A 24911-nucleotide genomic window follows, 5' to 3' on the forward strand; every position below is an offset into this window, starting at 1 on the left:
CCAACCAAACTAACCTTTTGGCAATGCAAATCACTACAAGCCAAGCTATGAATACTGTAGTTGAAGATCCAAATAACTGGTATGTCGACAATGGTGCCACTCATCATGTCACCTTTCGCAACGACATTTTTGCCACTTTTGAATACTTCAAACAAGATAACACAGTGACAACAGCAAGTGGTACGATTAAAGCTATTGGAAAGGGAGCGGTTGATATAATTTCCACTGTAAACGGCAAAAGGTTAAATATTAGACTTCATGATGTCTGGTATGTTCCTGAAATTAAAAGAAATCTCTTCTCAGTTCTTGCTGCACAAGACATGTTAGATAAAAGCAAATTCATATCAAAGAGAGAAGTTTGTTATTTGAAAGTGAACGACAAAGTTAAATTAGTTGGAAAACGAGTGAAGAACGGAGGGCTGTACAAGTTAAATATTCAATGTTTAACAAACATCACTCCTAACATAAACACTGTTGAAGCAACTGATAACGTCCTGCAACTTTATCATGAAAGGTTTGCCCACCAAAGTAAAAGGCATGTTAAGAAGGTTATTGAACACGAGCTTGGACTCAAAGTTAATCTGGACTCTGAATTATGCACTGGCTGTATTTATGGAAAAATGCACAGACGAAAATTTGGGACTAGAGAACGAGCCAAGACACCAGGAGAGGTCATTCATACTGACGTTTGTGGACCTTTTCCAGAATCCTTCAACAAAAATAAGTACTTCGTACTATTCAAAGATGATTTTACCAAATATCGTCACGTATTCTGTATCAAACATAAGTCTGAAGTACATTTAAAACTACAGCAAGTACTACAAGAATACAAAGTGGCCGGATATTTAGTTAAAGAGATCATCTCGGACAATGGAGGAGAATTTGACAATGAGAAAGTGAGAAAAATACTTCGACAGGAAGGTACATCTCAAAGACTTACAATGCCATATACGCCGCAACAAAATGGAAGCAGCGAGCGTGAAAACCGGACATTAGTCGAGGCCGCCAGAAGTATGATGCACGCTCAACAATTACCCGTTGCCGCCTGGGCTGAATTAATATCAACTGCGACGTACATCCTCAACAGGACTGGACCTACTCCAGTACCAAATAAATCTCCATATGAACTCTGGTTTAATAAGAAGCCATCAATCAAACATCTGAGAATAATTGGCTCAGAATGCTATGCACATGTTCCTAAGCAGAAGCGGAAAAAGATGTCTAAGAAAGCTGAAAGATGTATATTGATTGGCTATGATGGAGATGATGGTTACCGTCTTCTAAAACGTGAACAAAATGGAAAATTTACTTTGATCAGATCTAGAGATGTTTTGTTCAATGAAAATGTCATTAAATCTATTGGTCTCGAGGAACCTGAAGTTTTTGAAGAATCTTCTGTTGAAATTGAGCTATCTTCAAACAACGACAATCATAAAATGCATGAAGCAAGGGAGGAAGAATGTGAGAAACAATGCGAGCCAGAATTTAATCTGCCAATATCTGAAGTTGAATCTCAATCCGAAGTTCACATTGAACCCACTTGTGATGTGCCTCAACCATTTAATGATTTACCTGACCAAACTGAAAATGAACATGAAGAATCAAATGACGAACAAATCTTTGAGCATGATATACATGAAGATGAGATACCTGTTGAATCGAGAATACAATTGAGAGATAGATCTCAACTACGACCACCAGTTCGATATGATGATTATGTTTTGATGTCTGCAGCAAATGTTTTATCAAATGGTGAAGATCCAAAGACATATCAAGAAGCCCTTGCAAGTCCAGAAAAGAATCAATGGATTCAAGCTATGAATAGTGAAATGAAATCACTTAAAGAGATGAAAACTTGGATTTTAGTGCCACTACCTAAAGGCAGAAAGCCAGTTTCATGCAAATGGGTATACAAAACTAAAACAAACGCTGATGGATCTCTTGATAAATTTAAAGCAAGGCTAGTAGCTCGTGGCTATACACAAAGAAAAGGCATTGATTACGAAGAGACATTTAGCCCAGTTGCCAAAATGGCTACAATACGTTCTGTATTGAGCATAGCTGCAAATGAAGGACTAACGCTAACACAATTCGACGTGTCAACAGCTTTTCTGAATGGATCGTTATCTGAGGAAATCTTCATGAAACAACCTGAGGGTTATAATGATGGTTCAAATAACGTATGCAAGCTGATGAGAAGCCTTTATGGTTTAAAACAAGCGCCACGGTGCTGGAACAAATGCATCGTTGATTATCTAACATCTATTAACTTCAAGCAATGTGATAATGATAACTGTTTATTTATAAGAAACACAAGGAACTCAAAAATCATATTGGCTTTATACGTAGATGATGGTTTGATTGCTTCAAGCAACCTACTTGAATCAAAAAGAGTTATGAAGGAGCTGACACGACGTTTCAAAATAACTGTCAAAGCAGCAACTTACTTCCTTGGTCTAGAAATAAAAAACACAGAGTCTAGTATTAAACTCTCTCAAAAGAATTATACAGAAAAGCTCTTAATACGTTTTGGAATGAGTGATTGTAAAGCGGTTACAACGCCTATCATCAAAGAAGACTTGGAGAAAGAGTCAATAGATGAAATTACATTTCCTTATAGAGAAGCTGTAGGAGCCTTGGCCTATCTTATGGTTGGAAGTAGACCAGACCTAGCTTATGCTATAAGTGTGGTATCTAGAGCATTAGATAAGCCCACTCCTGCAGATGTTTCAAGGGTCAAGAGAATCTTAAGATACATTAAGGGAACCCTGGACTACGGTATTGTCTACAAAAAGGAATATAAGACAGGAATCCTAGAATGCTATAGTGATTCAGATCATGCGGGTGATGCCACCACAGGACGTTCAACGTCTGGAATTTTATGTTTATATTCAGGAGCAGCAATTTCATGGTGCAGTCGTAGACAGACTTGTGTTGCCATATCCAGCACGGAAGCTGAATTAGTTGCTGCTAGCGAAGCAGCTCGAGAGATAATCTGGCTGAAAAGATTATTTAACGAAATATCAACTCTCAAAGAGGTACCTAAACTCAAAGTTGATAATGATGCAGCTGTAAAGATTGCTAAAAATCCTGAAATGCATAGAAGAATTAAACATATTGCTATACGACATTTCTACATAAGAGAACTCATAGAAAATGGTGATATTACTGTAGAGTATGTACCGACAGAATTTCAATTGGCGGACATTCTGACAAAAGCGGTCCACAGACCAAAGCTTCTTCAGATATCCAAAGAAATTGGACTCACAATGATGTAGTCAAAAAGGGAGGATGTTAAAGACACTGGTTGAAGATTTTTAACTACATCATAGAGTTTTTATTTACAGATATGTCATATGTCACTATATTTTATTAGTTATGTCAAGTGTCATTGTTTTTCTAACTTTTCTTATAATATTAATTTTGATTAAAATAAATCCTTAAATACGGACTTTAATAATATTTTTAAATCAATCAGTTCCCAGTATTTCAAATTAACTTGTAAAAGTAATTTGACTTGCGTTTAAATTGAAAATAAATAGGCTATAACCACAGGTGGGCACAGTTAATCGAAAAGTTAACTTCGTTAATCGTTAATTCGTTAATTAAAAAATTAACTTCGTTAATCGTTAAAGCGTTCAATTCTCGAAAATTTAACGCAAGTTAAAGTTAATCGTTAACAGTTAATCATACCAAAATTATACATACTAATTTCACACTGATGTGGCGACACTTGTTTAAAATAGTAATTTGACTATACATTTATAGAATGAACACATTCGTATTAGAGACAAATATGAATGCATTATAGTATATTTCATTACGAGTGCGGAAAGCCTGTCATTGCAAAGAGTTCCGGAACAAGTTGTAATGACAGTTTCTCACGTGTACTAAACAACTATTTTTGATACAGTTGCGAAAAAATTAAGCAATTTAATAGAATAATAAAAATACAATAAACTCAACTAAAATGTTTGGAAAATGGCTCCAACCGTAAAAGAATACAAACAGAGATTTTTTTGTTTTCTTCACCCATTCTGGGTAGAGGGAACTATGCCCAAATAACCAAGTCTTCAGTAGATTATTTTTATTGATATGAAATGAAATTTAATGTGATGAAATAACATTAAAACTAACCTAATTCATTGAATCAAATCATTAAATCTGATATTGTAACAAATTAGGAGCTTCTTTTTAGAAATATTTGCATGAATCATAAAAACTACAATGACTTTTTTTGTAAAAAAATTTTGGTTGGTTTTTCTTTTTAACAGACATTATTTTGACAGATGAGAAAGAGAACGCACGAGTTTGAAAAAGCTAAAGAAAAAGCACGATTAAAAAAGTGTTTTAATACAGTTGTTCAAAAAGTGGCGTATTGCAGGGACAAAGAGTGTTCGGAATGTGGGCTATTACATACTCGTGCTTTTATATACTCGTAATGAAATATACTATTTTGAACCTTCTTTTGATTTTGTCCTGTTGGTCTCGTCTTTCTCGGACGCTCTGATGCATCGCACTTGCACGCGAACTTCACATATATCAATTATCAACTCTTTCGCTCACCATTCGAGTCGCCGACAGTCGCCCAACATGGCTGAACTTACGAGCGTGGCGTGGCACGTAATTTAAACAAAATGACAGCACGTCTCCAAGTTTCTAATTTAACGATTAACGGACTTTTATTAACGGAAGTTGAGTTTAACGGAAGTTAACAAAAGCGTTAACACTTTTTGAAATTAACTTAAAAGTTAATCCGTTAAGCAAAATGTTAACTTCGTTAATTAACGATTAACGGATTAACGAGTTAACGCCCAGCTCTGGCTATAACATTGACATCTGACAGAACCATTAAAAATATGTCAAAGTCAAATTACGTAATGAAACAAAATATTTAAGAATTATTTTAGGTTAACATTCTCATAAGCCAACAAAATGATAAAGTAAATACAAAACATTAACTTTTTGTAAGTGTTAAGTAAACCAAAATTTATAAAATTGTGATTTTTATTCACAGGTTCGGTATTAAATCGGCTGTATTAGGTTCAGCAGTATATTACACTGTGGATAAAGGTGTTTGGAAGGATAGTGAGACAACTCGAGAACTATATGAAGAATTAGAGAAAGGAATGTCCCCATATGTTGGTGAATTCAAAAAACAAATACCATTTGAGGTAATAAAACGACTGTGTTACTTATTTCTTGCTTTATAATTTTCACAAACATCTTTAGAATTGAGTCCCGGTAAATTTAAATACGGATTACGCCATTAAACAAAATCTATAAATCTATTTAAATTGGTTTTTATATAAATGGTATTCATAAACCTTGATTATAATTTTCACTTGATTTGTTTTCAGTTGCCTCCACTTCCATCAAATGATAGAGTATCGTATTTATTCAAATACTACTGGAACTGTGGTGTGAAATCAACATTTCAATTCCTAATTAACCTTCCGACTCATACCACAAATGCAATAACATTAGCATATGACAAAATATCATCAGCAACCTCTAATGAACCTGCAAGCAGTCAAGAGGGTACCAAATAAATGATAGGAAAAATATGATTTTCTTTAACTAGATTATTATTTAAACTTATTAGTATTACATGTTATTAAAGTTAATAAGTTGGCATTAATTGTGACTGTTGTTAATATCTTAAAGAACAATAAACAAAAAAAATATTTTTTCATTTCTTCTAGTCCTATTATCCCTTATTTCTATAGTGAAGGATATGGCTGTACAGTTTTATCTAAATTGTGTAGCTTCTTTCCAATCAATTATGGCACTCTTGAGGTATATGATAATAATCATTCATATATTCCACCAAACTATTATATATAGGATTAGTAGCAGATTAATCTATGCTGAATTCCAAAAAAAAATCTAGTAATAAATATCACCTACACACAGCACCCAGGGATAGTGTAGCTTCTTAAGAATGAATGATTTTTCAGAGCCTCTTCAAAGCAATTAAATTATTCCTCTTTTTAATATTAGTATAGGTAAAAAATAATTCTTGTACTTATAAACATACATTTATAATACAATATATATAAAATACTATACCCATTTCTTTCTATAAAGGAGTATTCTCTAGTATGTCAGTCAGTCCAATAATAATAGGGTAAATAAAGTGTGTAAATGTAGCAAAATTTAAATTAAGGTTAGAAAACGATCCACAAATGTGGCAGTTTGATTTATTAATTTTTCACAAATACAGTATCTGGAATTACAGGTTTCAGACTTGAAGGTGTATTATTTCCAAATTATTATTTTTCAGTTTTGCTATCAAATATACATGCCCAAGAACATGTATTAAGTGTATTTCAAATGTCCTAGACATTATCACAATGTTAATTATGTTCAGTGTCAATAGGAAAGTTATATGACATAAGTTAGTATAACAATAGAAAAATAACCATCTTTCAAGTCTTTAACAATGTAATTGTTATTTAGGAACACCTATTAAATCTATATAAATACTAGCTTTTACCCGCGACTCCGTCCGCGCGGAATAAAAATTATCCTATATCCGTTTCCTGGTTCTAAGCTACCTGCCCACCAATTTTCAGTCAAATCGATTCAGCCGTTCTTGAGTTATAAATAGTGTAACTAACACGACTTTCTTTTATAGATATAGATAGATAAGATGACTTTAATATGTAAAATTTAAACAAATACAGATAAATTGATATCTATATCATCATATATCAAATGTACTATTAATTAATATGTACTGAAGAAAAATGTTGTGCACCCATTATTTCTAATACATATAACATTTATCGTAAGTACGAAGAGGTAAAACAAACTTGAATTGGAAAAGAAATATTTGATCATAGTTTGTAAAAAATTTATTTTATTAATTCAAATTTTACAAATACTTATATTGTGACTGCAAGAAAAATTTTGTGTCAATGAGAGAGTTCTTACATTTTAAATGATTTTACGATAACAGGAGTGTATGGGAGTTGAAAATAAAATATTTTCGCATTATTAATTTATTTCCAATGTTAATTTTATTGTACTGGATGTTTTGCATGTCAGTGAAATGAGAGTTTGTATAAAGTTTCAGCAATATAGTCCTCATTGTGAGGATGATCAGATATGCTATGCAGCAGTTTCAACCTCCATGGCTTCTTCTGTGCCGGTTTTCTTTTTCTTCTTCTTGTTGGATTTCGCGGAGGAGTTCAGAAGAGACTGATGAACAAAAAAAAGTTATTAAACAACTGGAAAATATTATTGATGTCTTAAACTGTAAAATTCAACTTCTGTTACAATTACATATTATGAATGTAGTAATTCTTCAAACTGAAGTGTTAAGAAAAACAAACCAGCTCAAAAAAATCACATTTGCTCTACCCTGCGCTTGTTCAAAATGGATTATGTGGAAATCTATTTTGAAAGATAACAGGGTATGTTATTTAGAACATATTCTTGAAAAGATGTATTAGATATCTCAAAAATACCCTAAATCTCTGTAATTTTAATCAGTAAGCTATATTTACATTAAGCTCGGGATCCTTGATGGTGCGGTCAGTCTTACACTGGCTCTTGTCAAAGGGCAATCCGGTAATTCTGTGGGTACCACTTGGTAACAGTAGTGCGGTGAACTTGAACTGCGCTACTAATTCTCCTGGTCGTTCATATAAAACCTATAATATAAAATGCAACATTTATAACTTCAAAAACCATACATTAAATCAGTGATTGTCAAACTTATTTCTTTCACCGCCCCCTTTGAAAATCAATTATATTTCAGAGCGACCCTAATTTTTATTCAGCCCTAAAACTTAAAAATCACAATTTCATTACTTTAATTAATTTCAATGCCCCCCATTTTTTGGGCCTCTAACGCCCCCTCCTAGGTTTCAAACGCCTCCAAGAGGGCGTTATCGCCCACTTTGGGAAACACTACATTAAATAAATAAGTATGTATATGAAACCAAACTTTTATCGAAATTCACATATCTAATATATAAAATTCTCGTGTCACAGTTTTCGTTCCCGTACTCCTCCGAAACGGCTTGACCGATTCTCATGAAATTTTGTGAGCATATTCAGTAGGTCTGAGAATCGGCCAACATCTATTTTTTTTTAACTGCGCGCGGACGGAATCGCGGGCGACAGCTAGTTACATATAATTTTTTTTACAAAAAGATATAAAATAATTTTTTTTTTCAAAACATTTGGATCTATACAGTGAATGAACTACTGCTGATGACAACATTCATATAAATTCGTTGGTTAGTAACATACCTGGAATGGTTCAATAAGCTTGTGATTGACACACTCAACCACACCGAGGCGGGCACTTGTCTCCTTGTCAAAGCTGCGTAAGTTGAATGGCATTGAGCCATGCTTGTTGCGAACCTTTTACAAAAGAAAAAATAATTAAATCCTCATTAAATATAAATGCATTTAAATTTATTTACACAAAAAGGAATAGTGTTTATTATAAACAAACAAACAATAACATTATCCTATAGAACTTTTGTGGTAATGAATTATACCACTGTACCATTAAGGGTTCCACAATGGCTCAAACACATTACATCCATATACCCTGAAATGTTAACAGCAATACAACATCCAAGTGTATTACTTATAAAAAAAATTCAGGGAATAAATTTCTACCACAACATTTAGGAATAAAAAAAATATATATTTATAGAAATTAAAAAAATAATTGTTCCTTTAGAAAAAAAAAATATTATGCTAATACCTCACTATAGAACATTCTTGATGCTTTCAATTTAAGTTGATAAATTTCATCGGTTTTCTTATATATTGTACATCTAGTATCCATTTCACGACCCTAAAAGAAATAAAAAAAACTGTTAAAATCAAATTTAAACGCAATTTAAAAATAAATAACATTCAAAATTGAATGTAGAAGTATTTTAAAAGCTGAAATGTATTATATAGCATTTCAGAAGAGTTAATACTACTTTACTTTTCCCTGAGTACTGCCAGATGTGTTATTTAAAACTAAACCTGGAAAGAATTCAGGGCCTATTAATAAAAATATTTTGTCTTATTGGTACATGTTAATGTTTCATTTTTAAATCACACACACACACAAAACAATATGATCATTTTATAAAAGACTAGCTTTTACCCGCGACTCCGTCCGCGCGGAATAAAAATAGAAAACGGGGTAAAAATTATCCTATGTCCATTTCCTGGTTCTAAGCTACCTGCCCACTAATTTTCAGTCAAATCGATTCAGCCGTTCTTGAGTTATAAATAGTGTAACTAACACGACTTTCTTTTATATATATAGATAACAAAGAGAAAGCCAGGATCATAACACAACCGAGGAAACATTTCGATAGCTCCTACAAATAAGTTTCAATGTGCAAATTGACATAATTACAGGAGAGGCTCTCAAAGTTTCAACCACATAGGAAAAGATGCCACACAGGCTCTTTTACTTTAGCAAAAAAACAGGTTTACACCTGTAAATGTGTATTTGTGTTTAGTGCATGTTGTTAACTAGACTAAGAGGTAGCTTTTAACACATCAATTTGTTACTTTGCCTCTTATATATAGGACATATTTATTTATGAACTAGCTTTTACCCGCGACTCCGTCCGCGCGGAATAAAAAATAGAAAACGGGGTAACAATTATCCTATGTCCGTTTCCCGGTTCTAAGCTACCTGCCCACCAATTTTCAGTCAAATCGATTCAGCCGTTCTTGAGTTATAAATAGTGTAACTAACACGACTTTCTTTTATATATATAGATTTCTATTTGTTAATAAAATTTTTGCATCTTTTTTACATATACTATTTGCAAATTTAGGAAAGATCAGAAAGTTTAATTACTTACAACACCCTCTCCTGTAGAAACAAGCACATCCATTCCATAAACTTCATATGTTTCCAATGTAGCTTTCTCATGCTCTTTACGCTGAGCTTCGGAAGGATTCTGAATTATACTCTTTTCACCATCAATTCGGAATTGCTTTAATTGGTGCGAAAGCATCCCTTCAACGGGCTTACAACCATATTCTGCACTAATCTTTTGTACTACATCTGTTATTGCTTGGTTCTAAAAATAAAACAAATAATGTTAAGTATTTTATCATAAAATTCAAGTCTTTTAAGTTGAGAGAAAATTAAATATTTGATGTAGGAAAGATCTTCTGTCAAAAATAAGTATATTTTTGTCACACAAGAATTTTCCATTATTTTATCCTGAGCTTGTACCAAAATTAACTATTTTAGTTATTATGGAAAGATTCAGGAAGTTATAATCTATCCCTAGGACTTTTCATATCTTATCATTTTGATTGATGAAGGGAATGTATTAAGATATGAGTAGCTTCCTGTAATAAAATGAACTAATTGATTTGTTACGGTTACTAAGAAATTTTTTATTATTACATAGGTTTAAAAATTAACACCAGTGCGAAGAAAAAATTATAACTTATAAAGAACAAATGTAATACCTCATTGCCTGGTCGCAATAATCTTAAGGCGGCTTCGCTGGCAAGATATGCAGCAAGGAGAACATCCGCTGCACGCCCTGTGACCTCGCCACCACCAACCACCACAGTGTGGGCAACCACCGCAATAAAGCCATCTATATGAGCACCAAGATCTCTGAATAAAAAAATATAACTAGTTTCAAATACAATTATTTACAATTAAAATTTTACTGAGACGTACAGCGTCAAATAGTGAGATTAATTACAATGTTAGATTTTTTACTGTAGTAAAAATAAAACAGGACTATATCAAAGTCGTGTCATGTAGATTAAGATACAGAAAGTAGTTAACTAATGTTCTAAAACTACTTGGAATCATATTGAAATTCTTTTTATTGAACTACGACTGACTTTTGTGCCATACTCACATCTTCGCAAGATCGCCTTGTTTTAGAAAGTAATCAGTTTCGCTTGGAATCGGTGAAAAGTGACATATACAATTGTTTACAGACACACATGTCGAGAATGCAATCCCCTTCTTAGAATCCTTCTCTTTTTTGAATACCTTAGATGTTTCTTCTAATATTAATTTGTCTCCAAATTCACATATTTCTCTTGCAGACGCCTCAGGCACACATTTTGCGATTACTTGCTCTAAAACGCCTGAAACGAAGAATTTTGAAAATTGATGAACATTACAAACTTTTCATTTAATCGAACAAGAAAAGTTTTGAAAGAGTTTCAGGAATTGGCTTTAGGGATAGCACGTTGTCCGCATGGCGATGACACGCGTCCATGAGACGAGTAGATAGAGAAATCATTTACTGACGAATCGAGTATTTTTTAACAATTATAGACGTATCGCTGTACTTACGGTTAACAATTTGACCCGCTAATTTGTACTTGGTAACAACCAAGTCTTCTGCAATCGTTTTTTCGACTTCTTTGTCGTCAGCCATTTCTCTAAACTGTAGTTTGGTTAGTCGGGTGCTTGTTTCTGGTTGGCCGATTTGTTGGATGTAGGTCACGTGATAATGACGTCATTTCAAAAAAGTCAAGAACTGCATGCGTTCGAAAATCAAAGTAGTGATTTGTAATTTTTATTTCATTTTATTGATTACTATTTTTTATTTTGTCCACCAACAATTAAAAAACAAGCATCTTAACACGTAAGAAAATTGTTAGTTGTTAACTACGGCCATGTGATGATATTTGTGTTTCAAAAACGCAACTTGTATCAAATTTTTTAGTCAATTTTTTAACAATTTTGACTTTGACATTTGACATTTCGATTTTTTATTTCAACTCAAGTCAATAACTCAAGACAAGATAGTAAATAAAAAATTAAATTTACGAAACATTAGCAAAGTTGATTAAATAGTTTTTAATTCGACCTAAACGTACAGTAAAATTGTAACGACAATAAAACTGTTCAGTAATAATTTTCACAACTGAAATTTTTATTGCACAATTTTAACCGGTGGTTATTATAATCATTAAATTAAATTATAACTTTTATAAAAGGTGTCATGTAGATATAATACAAAAATTATTATAACAAGAATAGAAAGTTATATAAAGTAACATGGCTCCATCAGCTGAGGAATTGAGGAAAATGTTGGATGAAAAAATAAACTTTGGCTTAGAACTTATCACACGAATTAATGTTATAGAAGAATTGGACGGTAATCTGAAACTACAAAGGAAAATACGACAAGAGATACATTTTTTGCAAAGAGTAATAATTTTTATAATTAACCTCCAATTTACTACTTTATTTAGTCTATCAGCCCTTAGTAATAGGCAGGCCAAAGACTTCTTAATTTGTTCTCAATATGCAATTTTTTGTTTCAGTTACAGAAATCGGATAAGATCAAAATAGAACAACTGGCATGTTCAAATCTCCGACATTTAAGTGCTTTGGTTGACTGTGCAACAAGGCCAGGCGCTGTCGCTGTGTGTAAAATATTTCATATTAGTGACGAAAATAAATTATTGGTTGATGTAATTAGTGATAATGGAAAAATATGGAACAAAGGTATTTTAGATTGTGTAAACACACAGTTAATTGAAAATTATTAAATACTGATACAAGTTAAGACCTAAACTTTTAAATAAACAAAACATACTATCACAAATGGTTGTAATAGTATTTTTCAAATAAGAATGTGCATGAATTTTAGCAAAAAAAAAAAAGTTAATCTCTGATCTAATATTGACTTTCTAATTTGGAACACATTTATGTTTCACATTCTTATTTAGAATACTTATAGTTACATGTAGTATCGTTAGAAATGTGTTACTTCCTATAATTAACAAGCTTAGGACTTGTTTAGGAGCAAAAAAACTTAAAATCTATTTCTTTTTTAGTGATAGCTCGGAATCCAAAATCACTATCTGCACTTAGTTCTGGAAATGCATCATATGGTGCAAGATCAATTGTAGACCAGGCACAAGATTATGTAGAGTGCGCTAAACTCTATCCATGTATGTATCAACCACCAAAGGTTAGTAGATCTACTGAAGAGTTATGTAAATTGTTTTTTACTTAGATCCTATTTAATTGTTACCTTAAAATAATTCTAGTCATTAAAAATGTGAAAATTTTTGTAAAAACTCTTGCTATTTCAGGTTGTATTTGAGTTTGTCAGTGGTATAGAAGAATCATTAGCTAACAAATTGAAATCACTTGGTGTTATAGTGAAAGGTGAAGTTCTACCTGATTCTAAACACAATGATGATGACTGTGATAATTCATGGGAGTCTGATGAAGAAGAACTAGATTTTAAGTAAGTGTTAAAATTACAAACCTAAGAGCCACAATATAACAGAGCCAACTTTACAATTTTGATTATTTAACATAAATAGAAAGTTGGCACACTGGCAAAATAATATGTATATGTAATCTTTGGGAAATGTCACAAATGTACAAACAAAATATGTATTATAAAATTCAAACTTTAACCCACCCCTGATCTGATTATGATGTTAAAATTGTGTGTGCACCTCCATACAGTTTAAAAGAAGTTATATACAATACTATATTATTTTTTTATAATTATACATACATTTACAGTGAACAAAAATCCATCCAAGATGTACCCCAATGTATAGAAAGTCAACTAGAAATTAAAACATTAAATCTAGATGTTAGTGCTATGATGGCTTATGTTAGTAATATGACAAATGGCCATTGTAATTATGTGTTCAAACAAGAAGTTCTAACACAACAAGCTGCTTGGGAAGCGGAAAGACCTGTGAAGCCAGTGCTGGATAGATTATTTCAAGGTAAGAAATTATTCTATACAAAAATCATTAAAATTGTAGTGTGTGTAAAAAATTATATTCTAAATTCTTTCTTTAAATTTTTACATCCAATTGTAATTTAAGTAAGACTAAGTAAATACTAAGTATTTTTAGGAAAGACTTTAGTATGCTGTATAACTGCATGGGACGATTTTAATAAGATTATCAATATTTTGGGAGGACCTTTAGAAAAGCAAAGGACTGCGATTTTAAAAGAAATGATCAAAGTTTATCCAGATGACAGTGGTGGTAAGAAATGTCTTATTTTAAATTTTAAATAACTAGCTTTTACCCGCGACTTCGTCCGCGCGGAATAAAAAAATGTACACAAGATAAAAAAGTTCATATGTCCGTCTCCTAGTTCTAAGCTACCTCCCCATCAATTTTCAGCTAAATCAGTTTGACCGATCTTGAGTTATAAATAGTGTAACTAACACAACTTTCTTTCATATATATAGATTTTGAATCCATGACTATGATGTAAAAAATGTAGCACTAAATGTATTTAAATTACAACTTTGTTCTAAAACTTGACTATTGTTTATAGGTATAGATGACTATCCAAGGCAAAATTTGAAAATTAGAGGCCACGTAAGATTGCGCTCTAAAGTCATATTCAATTTTGGTCATAGAATTAAAGCTCTTACTGTGTCAGCAAATGAAGGTTTTGTTAGAGCTGCTTTGCAACAGGTATGTATTTTTGCCGGACTGAAAGGAGGGTAATATGTCCCGTGCTAATATTTTTATGTATCATGTAGAGCCTAAATTGCTGAACTAAGTTTTAATGAGTGAGGTGTCATTATATTTAATTTATAAGTCTTTTTTTTAGTTTATGGGTACTGATAGTTTGGCAAACACACTCACTTCCATACATACAATTTTAAATTATCAAATGATTGTATTTGGTTTATTATTTTATTTTAGGGTGTTACATACGCGGTTTTTATTCACGAATCTCGAGCTCTTACGGAAGGAAAAGAATCAACTGCTACTAAAATTGACTTATGATTTTTCAAGCATCTATATAAGTATAAAAAAAAATAATAATGAGAAGTTGAAAATTATACCGGTATGCAATTTATAGATGTAATTTGAAGAAGAAATTAAAGTTATTATTGTTTAATTTGTTGCAATGTGTTTAGTAATGTGAATAAAAACTAAATATTTTTGTGTAAACACCACTTGTGATATTGCATTGCATCATGAGCAATAATTTGTGATATAATTTATTTTAATATAAAAGATATTTATATTTGAGTGTTTAATTTACCCTTTTACAAACCGTTATCTACTACAGAACTATTTTTTGCACAAATTAGCACTAATATAAAGGCGTTAAAGAGGTGAAAAACTTATGGATTAATTTCTTCGTGATATTCAAAAAAATATGGTGTAATTAATTAATATATGCGAAGAGTAAATAAAAGGGATTTCATTGTTAAAAAAAAACATGTTTTTCTGGTATTGTGCAACCAAAGAGTACTTATAAGATTATTCATTGTTTTTATTTTCAAGCTGAAATGACATATGACATTAACAGTTACAAAACAAAATACTCTGTGATAGTCAACGTAAATGTCATATTTAAAATGTGATTGTGATTTTTATAATCACAAATTGTAAATAAATAAATTTATATTGTTTATTGTGTAATACTGTATCGGTATCGTGTTTATTTTAATTATAAATCAATTTAGTTTAATGTACAAGATACTAAGTTCATATAAATGGCCGCAACTAACAAGGATGTGATTGATTCTCAAATATTAGTAGAGAATGTTTCATTTTTGGAAAATTGCTTCGACAATTCCTTTTCAATACACAACTCTTTAGTGACAGTGAGAGATTACATTACACAAACTGTTCATTTAGCTGAACGGAACAATAAGAATATAAAGAGCAACACAGAAAAAAAATCTGTCTCAAATTTAGAGTTAAGTCTAACTACTAAGGGAGTCAAAAAGGCTGAGAACAATATAAATGTAAGAAAGTTAATGAATTGGGGCTTACCATTTGAAATTACAAAAAAATATGAAGATAAAGGTATTAAAGAAATGTTTGAATGGCAAGTATCCTGCCTTAGCCAATCAAATGTGTTACTGGAACATCGTAATTTAGTTTATTCTGCGCCCACATCTGCAGGAAAAACTTTAGTAGCAGAAATACTTACAATAAAAACAATATTAGAGCGTCAAAAAAAGGTATTATTTATTTTACCTTTTGTATCTATTGTAAGGGAGAAGATGTTTTACTTACAAGACATACTCTCTAGTTCTGGGATAAGAGTTGAAGGGTTTATGGGATCACAATCACCACCGGGAGGTTTACAAGCCGTGCATGTTGCCATATGTACAATAGAAAAAGCAAATAGTTTAGTTAATCGTCTTATTGATGAAGGTAATATTTCTGAATTGGGTGCTGTTGTGGTTGATGAGTTACATTTATTAGGGGATTCAAGCCGTGGATACATCTTAGAGCTTCTATTAACAAAAATTAAGTACATTTCTTTAAAGGCAAATGATGTCAACATACAAATTGTGGGTATGTCAGCTACATTGCCTAATTTAGAAGTTTTGGCTGCTTGGTTGGATGCAGAATTATTTATTACAGATTTTCGACCTATTCCCCTAGAAGAGTATTGTTTAGTGGGGAAAAAATTATATGATAAAAAAGGAACATACTTAAGATCAATAGGTAATAATACAGGATTGGAAAATGAAAATGAAAGTGTGTTGGATATTTGTTTGGATACAATTAAAGAAGGTTGCTCAGTATTAATATTTTGCATGACTAAAAATAGATGTGAAAGTCTAGCACAAAGTATTGCTTCAACATTTTTCAAATTGGGATGTACAAATAATGAAATAGGTACAGTTTTAAGAAATCAGTTAAACAAAGAAAAAATTGCAGAAGTTTTGGAACAACTCAAAAATTGTCCTGTTGGTTTGGATGAAATTTTAAAAAATATTGTATCTTTTGGTGTTGCTTATCACCATGCAGGTCTTACTTTTGATGAAAGAGACATAATCGAAGGTGCATTCAAATCTGGCGCTATTAGAGTTTTAGTAGCAACATCTACACTCAGCTCTGGTGTTAATTTACCTGCAAGAAAAGTTATTATAAGAACACCTGTATTTCAAAGACAGCCTTTAAATATTTTGACTTATAAACAGATGATTGGTAGAGCAGGTAGAATGGGCAGAGATGTAAAAGGAGAAAGTATACTAATATGTACAGAGGCGGAGAAAAAAATAGGTCAAGAATTAATGATAGGTGTTTTGAATCCTGTTAAAAGTTGTATAGAAAGTGAGGACAGATATATGAGGGCTGTACTTGAAATCATTGCTAGTCAAGTAACATGTACTGAGTCTGAATTGAATCTGTATACAAAATGTTCTTTATTATTTAACCAAGAAAAGAAGATACAGTCACAAATGTTACTATTAGGGGAGACTTTAGATAAATTAAAAAATTATGAATTGATAAGAGTACAGGATGATGGTAATGAGATTCAATATGTAGCCACTTCTTTAGGCAAAGCTTGCTTATCATCCTCAATGGCTCCTAATGATGGACTGTCTTTATTCTGTGAACTGCAGAAGGCTCGACAATGTATTGTATTAGAAAATGATTTACATCTCATCTACTTAGTGACACCATATAGTGTTAGCAGTCAATGGAATGATATTGATTGGTTACATTTATTAACTCTATGGGAGTCTTTAACCAGAGCAATGAAAAAAGTTGGTGAACTGATTGGTATCCAAGAAAGTTTTATAATACAACGTTTGAGAGGAAGTAATCATACGAAAATAGATCAGAAGAAACTGAATATTCATAAAAGGTATAATTAAATCATATTGATCAAATAGTTATATTATATTTCTGCCAGTACAAAATTGCTATATATGATACTTTACAGTTAAAAACAAAGCTTATTCCCATTGCTATTAAATTCAAAATCTTTAAGTGCTTCTTTTGCAATACTTTTCATATATTTGTTTAAAAATAAAAACATGTTCTAGGTTTTATACGGCATTGGCTTTGCAAGATTTAGTAAATGAAGTACCATTATCACAAGTAGCAGAGAAATTTCAATGTCCTAGAGGTTTCTTACAGGGACTACAACAAGCTGCTGCTACATTTGCGGGTATGTGTTTAATTTTTGGCACTTTATATTTTTATTTTTTACATGTCTAGCTAGAATTTTGGTTTTAGGAATGGTAACAGCATTTTGTCATCAATTGGGATGGAAGAATATGGAATTGTTAATTTCTCAGTTCCAGGATCGTCTCCATTTTGGTATACATTCAGAGTTAATTGAACTGATGAAGTTGACATCATTAAATGGGATAAGAGCAAGAGCACTATTTGATAAAGGTTTTGAAACAATATCAAGTATAGCTTCAGCAGATGTAAATACTATAGAAAATATACTGCTGAAAGCGGTTCCATTTCAGAGCGAAAAAGAAATAGATGGTGATGACCAATGCGATTTAAAGAAGCGCAATAAAATTAAAAATATTTGGATAACTGGTTGTTGTGGTATGACTGCTAAAGAAGCGGCTCTAAATTTAATCCTTGAAGCGAGAAAATATTTACAAGAAGAGATTGGAGTAACTGAAATAAAATGGAATGAATTAGAGAATAAAACAATTTGCAATGATAAGAGTTCAAATTCTCACTGTAAAAATTTTTCGAATTCGCAACAAAACCGCAACTTAATCATTGGTACAAATGGCCATATAGTTCCGGAAAATTTATCAACGAAAAAACAATCTAATCTTCAAGCAATAAATGGCATCGTAACAGATAACGAAAATAATGACCAGAAACTTATGAATAATGGATCCTTACTATCATATAAAGAAGATCTAATAAAGGATAATGTGGAAAGAACCGCTAACTCTAAACATTCTACTCAAGAAAAGAAATCCTCGCGGAAAGAAAAAATTGACCAAGATTGCATTGAAATTAAAGATAGCCCTATAATTAACAATATTAATTTTGCTCGTACTGATAGTCCGTCGATATTAAAAGATGATATAGTCTGGGAATCTTTAGACTTTTCTACTGCACTAAATAATATATCAAAATTACGAGCATCCGATAAAATAATGTCACCAGAAATCAGTTTCGGGGATAATGAATTGATCGTTGGTACTCCAGAAAATGCTAATGAAAACAAATTATTGAAAGATGTGTCTACTAAAGATGCATCTACCAAAGATGTTAGCTTATTTTCATCCGATGAAAGCGGATCCAGTTTTTTTGATGAGACATTGCCAATCGATCTTTTGCCGAGTACATTTAGTAATAGTGAGGATAGTAATAAAAATACAAGCCTAAATGATGTTACAATTGACTGTCAGTCAATATTAAACGCGTTCACATCTTCTATCGCAATGGCTGAAGACGATGACGATATTAAATTAATCTATGAAGAAGATAAAAAAGAACAGAAATCAGGCAATGTAAACATCTCACAGGCTGTTGAAATTATTAATTCCCAAGACGCAGTCAAAATTTGGGACTACAAAAGTCCTCTTAAACGACCTAGTCACAAATTAAATCAGCCACAGCAGCCATTAAAGAGAATGAAAAAGAACATTGATGATAAAAATTTTCAAATAAATAATTTAAAATGTAATCGATCTAAAAAATTAAGCATTGAAATAAGACAGAAAATTATTAATTGTTATATTTTGAGAGAAATAGATTTGATAGAATATTTAGATGAAATAAAATCTTGGTGTAACGTTTCTTTATACTTAGATATAAATGAATCAAAATCGACTAACGAAGTAATTGGAAGTAGTATTTTTAAAAATTCTGACGTAATGCAAAAAGGAAAAGTTGTGCATAATTTTGATGCTTTAAAAGGAATAGCGTTGTGTTTAAGTAATGATCTATGTGTTTACTTCGATTTCAATTCTGTAACGGAAATATTGCACGAAATAAAGAAAAAGATGTCATATTGGCTGAATAAAGACTCTTTAAACCTGAATTTGCTGTCTTTGACGACAACTTACGTGCATTTAAAACGTAGTTTATCTGTAAATTTGACTACAAACTGTACAGATTTGTCACTAACTGAATGGTTAATAGAGAGTGATGAAAAAATTGCTGATGTCAACTACTTGGTAAGCTCGTTAATTTAATCTTACTTCTTACTAATATTTTGAATGCGATAGTTAAGATGAATTAACATATAGATGTTGCCACTTAACTTTACAACAGCTAAACGGATCTAGATAAAATTTGGCATAGAGATAGAACATAGTCTGGAATAGGCTATAATCATAGGTTTAACTTTCATTAAGGAAAAATTGTCTGTTTTTGTGGTATAGACTTTTTAATTGTAAACCGACTGACTCGCGTGATACTTATAACTAGTTGTTTATATTTTAAATAGATATTATATATATATGTTTTTTTTCTTTATAGATGAGAAAATACTGTGATATCGATTTGTCGACAGAACTTTTAAAGATTGGAAATGCACAAAAGAATTTTAAAAACTCCGACTGTATAGAAAAAGCTTTATTGAAAGCATGGTGCATACAATGCTTAGGTGAAAAGCAAAAGGAGTTTCTTTTCAAACAATATCAAGACATCAACATTATAGCAAGTTAGTTGATTTTTTATAACGAAAAGATTTTTTACATTTAATAAATAGGTATAAAACATGACTATAAAAAAATAGAGATCATCCAATAGTAATGAGTAAGTGTTGTAAATTTTATTAATGTTGGTCTCTAGAGCATTGATTGTCAAACTTATTTCTTTCAGGGGTGGCCCCTTTGAAAATCAATTATATTTCAGAGCCCTCTAATTTTTATTCAGCCCTAAAACTTAAAAACCACAATTGAATTTCAATGCCCCCCATTTTTTGGGCCTCTTATCGCCCCCTCCTAGGTTTCAAACGCCTCCAAGGGGGCGTTATCGCCCACTTTGGTAAACACTGCTCTAGAGGAATCGAGATGTAGTGAGCGTAGTTTCCAGGATATAAATTACAATTTGTTGAAGACTATTGATTCTAGAACCTTGCATACTAATATATGTACTGGATTTTTTTACGTTTTATTAGTACTAAAAAATGGAAAAATTAACAATAGATTCTCTTAGCGAACAAACTTTAGTTTACAATGAGTTTTCAGTCCGGAAATACGAGATGGTTACAAAATGATGTAGCAAATTTGTTTGTTGTTTTTTTTTCTAGTTGGCTGATTTTTATGTTCTGTTGTGAATATGCCGCCTTTTATATTCCTTTACCAGAGTTTTATTTACATTATAGATGTGGAAACTCATGTTGCAAGGATCTTAGCTAATTGCGAATACCACGGTCTCGGGGTTGACAGAGATCTGGCTGCGAAACTTTTGATTGATGTGAAAAATACACAAGAAATATTGATGAAGAAGGCTTATAAAATATGCGGTTATCATTTCAATTTTAATTCGTCGAAAGATGTCGCGAAGGTTAATTTTTATATTTTTTTTGGGTTTAGTTACTATTATTTTCATATTATAGCCGAACCAGAAATATAGAAACCCTCGCCATATTGCGGAAAAATTAGGAACTAATTTGTTTACCCATATTAAAAAGTAATGTAATAAAGAAGCTATTTGCAGCGCTTCCGAGTTAGGATTTTTATATACTTGGTTAGGCTATAACTAGTTCATACCAATCAGTGGTTAAGTTTACTTTCGTAGTGGTGTGTAACGAGGTAACTTTTTATTCAATATTTAAGTTGATTTCAGGTATTAGGCTTTTATAAAGGTAGAAGAGTGAGTACGAAGAAAAGTGTTCTAACTGCACATAACAGTCCTTTGGCCACTGTTGTTATTTATTGGAGGAAATTGAATGCAATATTAACGAAAACTTTATACCCACTGACTGAAAAAGCTAGTAGTTACTCTACGGCCGACAGGTTTGTGTTACATGGATATTCAATTGTGTATTTCTGTCTATGTACTGTGTACATATGTACAAGAACATTGTCCATCTTTTCATTATTAAACAAAGGAGATAACAGTTTTTAGTACGAGCTTTTTGGTTTCAAAATTTCTTAACCTCGGACGTACTTTTTCAACTATGATGTAAGGCATTTTATTTTAGCTTATGACATCGTCAGTGCAGGTTTCTAAAATCTAGTAATAAATATATCCTATGGGACTCAGTGATAATGTAACTTTCTAATGGCTATTTGGATTAATTTAACGTCTTCTAAATATAAAATACAAACTAAACGTTTTCACAAAATCCCCGTACCTATATTTAGTATGAAAACATTTTAGAATTGTTTAAACTCGCATATGTTGTATAGTGTTTGAAAGTGTGAGCGAGTCATGAATACGACATTGTTTTCAGAATAAACCCCTCCTACACAATGCACACTTGCACCGGCCGTATAACTATGAGAGAGCCGAACCTACAAAATGTACCAAGAACGTTCTCTATTCCCGTCAAATATCTCACTCTGACAAACGAAAATGATCTTTCCACCGACGTGATAGAGTTCAACTGTAGAAATGTGTTTATAGCAACGCCAGGCTGTGTTTTCGTTTCTGCTGATTATTGTCAGCTGGAATTGAGAATACTCACTCATTACAGCTGTGACCCGGTTTTGACGAAGATTATGAGGTCTGATGTTGATGTTTTCAAAGCTATAGCTGCTTCGTGGAGCTGTTTACCAGAGGAAGAGGTAAATTAATTTCGAAATAATGGTTTGTCGAAAGTTCAAAATGGGATTAAAAAAATGCATTGATTATTATGTACTTTTTATTCATAGGTTGATGACGATCTCCGTCAGAAAGCTAAACAGCTTTGCTACGGTATCCTGTACGGAATGGGCAACAAGACTTTGAGTCAACATCTATATGTGACAGAAGTAGAGGCTGCTGTTTTCATGGACACATTTTATAAAACATATCCCTCTTTGAAAACGTTCATACAATCAATTATAGATGCCTGCAGGGAACATGGTTATGTCGAAACTTTAAAAAAAAGGCGCAGATATTTACCTGATATTAAAAGTAATCTACCACATAAGAGAAGTAAATATTATTAATATTTGTATTTATAATATAAATTTATATTATTTAAAAAAAAAAATTAAAAAATTAAAGACGGCTTTCAACGCATTTATTATTGTTTTAGTCTTTGCCATTTTGCTATATTTTTTGTTTTTATGATATTTTTTTTTAATTCAGGTGCTGCGGAGCGTCAAGCAGTGAACACAACAATTCAAGGCTCTGCAGCAGACATCGCTAAAGCAGCGATGTGTGCTGTAGATAAAACACATTTTTCTTATATAAAACCTCGCCTTATATTACAATTGCACGATGAACTTATTTATGAAGTACAAGAAACACATATGAAAGATTTCTCGAAAGTTCTAAAAAGAGTTCTGGAAGATACGGTATGTTTAAATGTTCCTTTACCCGTTAAACTGAAGTCAGGAAAAACTTGGGGCACCCTTAGTGAAATAAAGGTATAAATTTAGACTGGTAATAAAATGAAATTTTTAAATATGTCTGTCGTCTGTGATATTTAACATAGTATACTTTACGATCATGGAATGTAATTTATTTTGTTAGTTTCATTATTTCAAATAAAATATCATTATATCCTTGCATTGTATTTTATTTCAATTATGTCATTTCCTGATTGTATCATCATCAGCTCACTATACGTCCCTACTGAGGGGCTCGGAGCCTATCCCAAGTTAGAGGTGACTAGGCCATTGAATTGACTTCACACTTATCATTGAATTTCTTCTCAGATATGTGCAGGTTGCATCACGATGTTTTCCTTCACCGTAAGAACGTCGGATAAATGGACATATGTAAATCGAAAAACACATTGGTACATGGCGGGATTCGAACCCAGGACCTGCAGATTGCAAGTCAAGGGCTTAACCCCTGAGCCACCGACGCTCTTGTATTGATATATCGTGCCTGATTGTATATATCTCATTATTCACCATATATACCATTCCGTGGATAACTTGCTTTAATTTTCACATTATATCGAATTCTGTACAAACAAAAATCAACCTTTTTTTAAACTTTATTGAAGAATGGAATAAAAGAAAAATTGTAGAATGTCTTAAATATTTTCTCAAAATAAAGGCAATAAAACAGCTTTGGTATATTTTGATATGTTTTTTTCTAATCTTTCCATCAGAATCAATCGATCAAATTACATTACGCACTGTCACTTCAATGTCGTTAGGCGGCGAGATGGCTCCGTTCTCTATGCTAACGAATAGGATATTACAAAATCAATGCCGAACGATAAGGTTCGATTAAAATTATGATTTATGGCCCACATCAATGCTTACGCTGTTTTGTGGCCGATGTCTGAACTTCTATACCGCGGCCGACAGTCAATTCTTGTTTGAAAAAGAGCTGTCGTCTTTTTATTGTTTCACAAATGGTCGCCCACGACCATAAGCGCAGAATTGAAAAAAAAGTAACCCGTCCAAGTCCCATCGAAATCTGTCAAGATGTTCCGGAGATTACCCGGAACAAACGCGGCCTTCCGGACAGACAGACAAGAAGAACGAAGTATGTATTTTTTCCTTATTATATTACATAAGGACACTCCAATCTTATTGATAGGTATAGAATAAGATGATAAACATAGAAATACGCCTTTATATGCTTATCATTACCGGAAAAGTTGACAAGAAAGTAATCACAATTATGAATAATAACAAGTACTTAAAGTTTTTAATATAACATTTGAAATAGGAGAGATGAAATGTTGTAACGACAATAGCCATCTCCATTGAAATTCTCAACCATTGTTGTGCAAAATACCGGATAACGACTTCCATTATCCTTCTTTAGATATAAATGGCAGGTTAGTAAAAGCCGAGTTTGGGAACTCAAACATTAAGAGAACACTTTGAGAATGACTGTCTGCCCTACTATTTTATCAGGACAAATATGTTTTAAAAGCTCTCGTACGTTTTAATTAAGTTTAGTGCTGCGTGGATAGTTGGGACAATCGTTATGTTCACTCAGGAAAAGTAGTGCAACAGTAATTAAAGGGTAGACTTAATATAAAAATTTAAATATGTTTGTAAAATTGTTACCTAGTTTGTCAGTTTTTAACTTGCATTTAATTAGTTTTGTATTAAATGTATTCAAAC

General features: G+C 32.0%; 4 protein-coding genes across 4 annotated transcripts; 3 read left to right on the forward strand and 1 right to left on the reverse strand.

Annotated features, from left to right (window-relative positions):
* The first annotated feature begins 4862 nt into the window (after positions 1-4862).
* LOC106720717 (MICOS complex subunit MIC13 homolog QIL1) lies at positions 4863-5672 on the forward strand. Its single transcript, XM_014515463.2, has 3 exons — positions 4863-4943; positions 5018-5174; positions 5361-5672. Exons 1-3 carry the CDS (start codon positions 4936-4938, stop codon positions 5550-5552), a joined length of 357 nt encoding a protein of 118 aa, XP_014370949.2. The 5' UTR covers positions 4863-4935; the 3' UTR covers positions 5553-5672.
* Positions 5673-6901: 1229 nt separating this feature from the next.
* Positions 6902-11466, reverse strand: LOC106720598 (proliferation-associated protein 2G4). The gene is made up of 8 exons (XM_045678861.1): positions 11318-11466; positions 10872-11106; positions 10465-10618; positions 9843-10064; positions 8732-8824; positions 8266-8379; positions 7515-7661; positions 6902-7206 (listed from the first exon to the last, which is right to left on the reverse strand). Exons 1-8 carry the CDS (start codon positions 11400-11402, stop codon positions 7117-7119), a joined length of 1140 nt encoding a protein of 379 aa, XP_045534817.1. The 5' UTR covers positions 11403-11466; the 3' UTR covers positions 6902-7116.
* Positions 11467-11961: 495 nt separating this feature from the next.
* Positions 11962-14813, forward strand: LOC106720691 (UPF0415 protein C7orf25 homolog). Its single transcript, XM_014515437.2, has 8 exons — positions 11962-12181; positions 12298-12481; positions 12814-12950; positions 13075-13232; positions 13520-13731; positions 13864-13998; positions 14297-14439; positions 14674-14813. The coding sequence occupies exons 1-8, from the start codon at positions 12029-12031 to the stop codon at positions 14755-14757; spliced, it is 1206 nt and encodes a 401-aa protein (XP_014370923.2). The 5' UTR covers positions 11962-12028; the 3' UTR covers positions 14758-14813.
* Positions 14814-15458: 645 nt separating this feature from the next.
* Positions 15459-23254, forward strand: LOC106720597 (DNA polymerase theta). Its single transcript, XM_045678860.1, has 9 exons — positions 15459-17593; positions 17775-17899; positions 17968-19892; positions 20197-20380; positions 21047-21228; positions 21511-21680; positions 22121-22454; positions 22542-22806; positions 22963-23254. Exons 1-9 carry the CDS (start codon positions 15477-15479, stop codon positions 23247-23249), a joined length of 5589 nt encoding a protein of 1862 aa, XP_045534816.1. The 5' UTR covers positions 15459-15476; the 3' UTR covers positions 23250-23254.
* The last annotated feature ends 1657 nt before the right edge of the window (positions 23255-24911 follow it).

The sequence above is a fragment of the Papilio machaon genome, chromosome 8, assembly GCF_912999745.1.
Source record: "Papilio machaon chromosome 8, ilPapMach1.1, whole genome shotgun sequence".
In the NCBI taxonomy this organism is placed as follows: Eukaryota; Metazoa; Arthropoda; class Insecta; order Lepidoptera; family Papilionidae; genus Papilio; species Papilio machaon.

Excerpts from the sequence above, each read along its gene's own strand:
- LOC106720598 (XM_045678861.1), bottom strand. The coding sequence starts at position 11,402 with ATGGCTGACGACAAAGAAGTCGAAAAAACGATTGCAGAAGACTTGGTT. Across the intron at positions 8,825-9,842 it reads TTTCTACAGGAGAGGGTGTT|GGTCGTGAAATGGATACTAG; the intron begins GTAAGTAATTAA and ends TATTTCTTTTAG. Across the intron at positions 8,380-8,731 it reads CAAGAATGTTCTATAGTGAG|GTTCGCAACAAGCATGGCTC; the intron begins GTATTAGCATAA and ends CTTTTGTAAAAG.
- LOC106720691 (XM_014515437.2), top strand. The coding sequence starts at position 12,029 with ATGGCTCCATCAGCTGAGGAATTGAGGAAAATGTTGGATGAAAAAATA. Across the intron at positions 12,951-13,074 it reads GTATGTATCAACCACCAAAG|GTTGTATTTGAGTTTGTCAG; the intron begins GTTAGTAGATCT and ends TTGCTATTTCAG. Across the intron at positions 13,999-14,296 it reads TTATCCAGATGACAGTGGTG|GTATAGATGACTATCCAAGG; the intron begins GTAAGAAATGTC and ends TATTGTTTATAG.
- LOC106720717 (XM_014515463.2), top strand. Across the intron at positions 5,175-5,360 it reads AAAAACAAATACCATTTGAG|TTGCCTCCACTTCCATCAAA; the intron begins GTAATAAAACGA and ends ATTTGTTTTCAG.
- LOC106720597 (XM_045678860.1), top strand. The coding sequence starts at position 15,477 with ATGGCCGCAACTAACAAGGATGTGATTGATTCTCAAATATTAGTAGAG. Across the intron at positions 19,893-20,196 it reads TTGCTGATGTCAACTACTTG|ATGAGAAAATACTGTGATAT; the intron begins GTAAGCTCGTTA and ends TTTTCTTTATAG. Across the intron at positions 21,681-22,120 it reads AGTTACTCTACGGCCGACAG|AATAAACCCCTCCTACACAA; the intron begins GTTTGTGTTACA and ends CATTGTTTTCAG.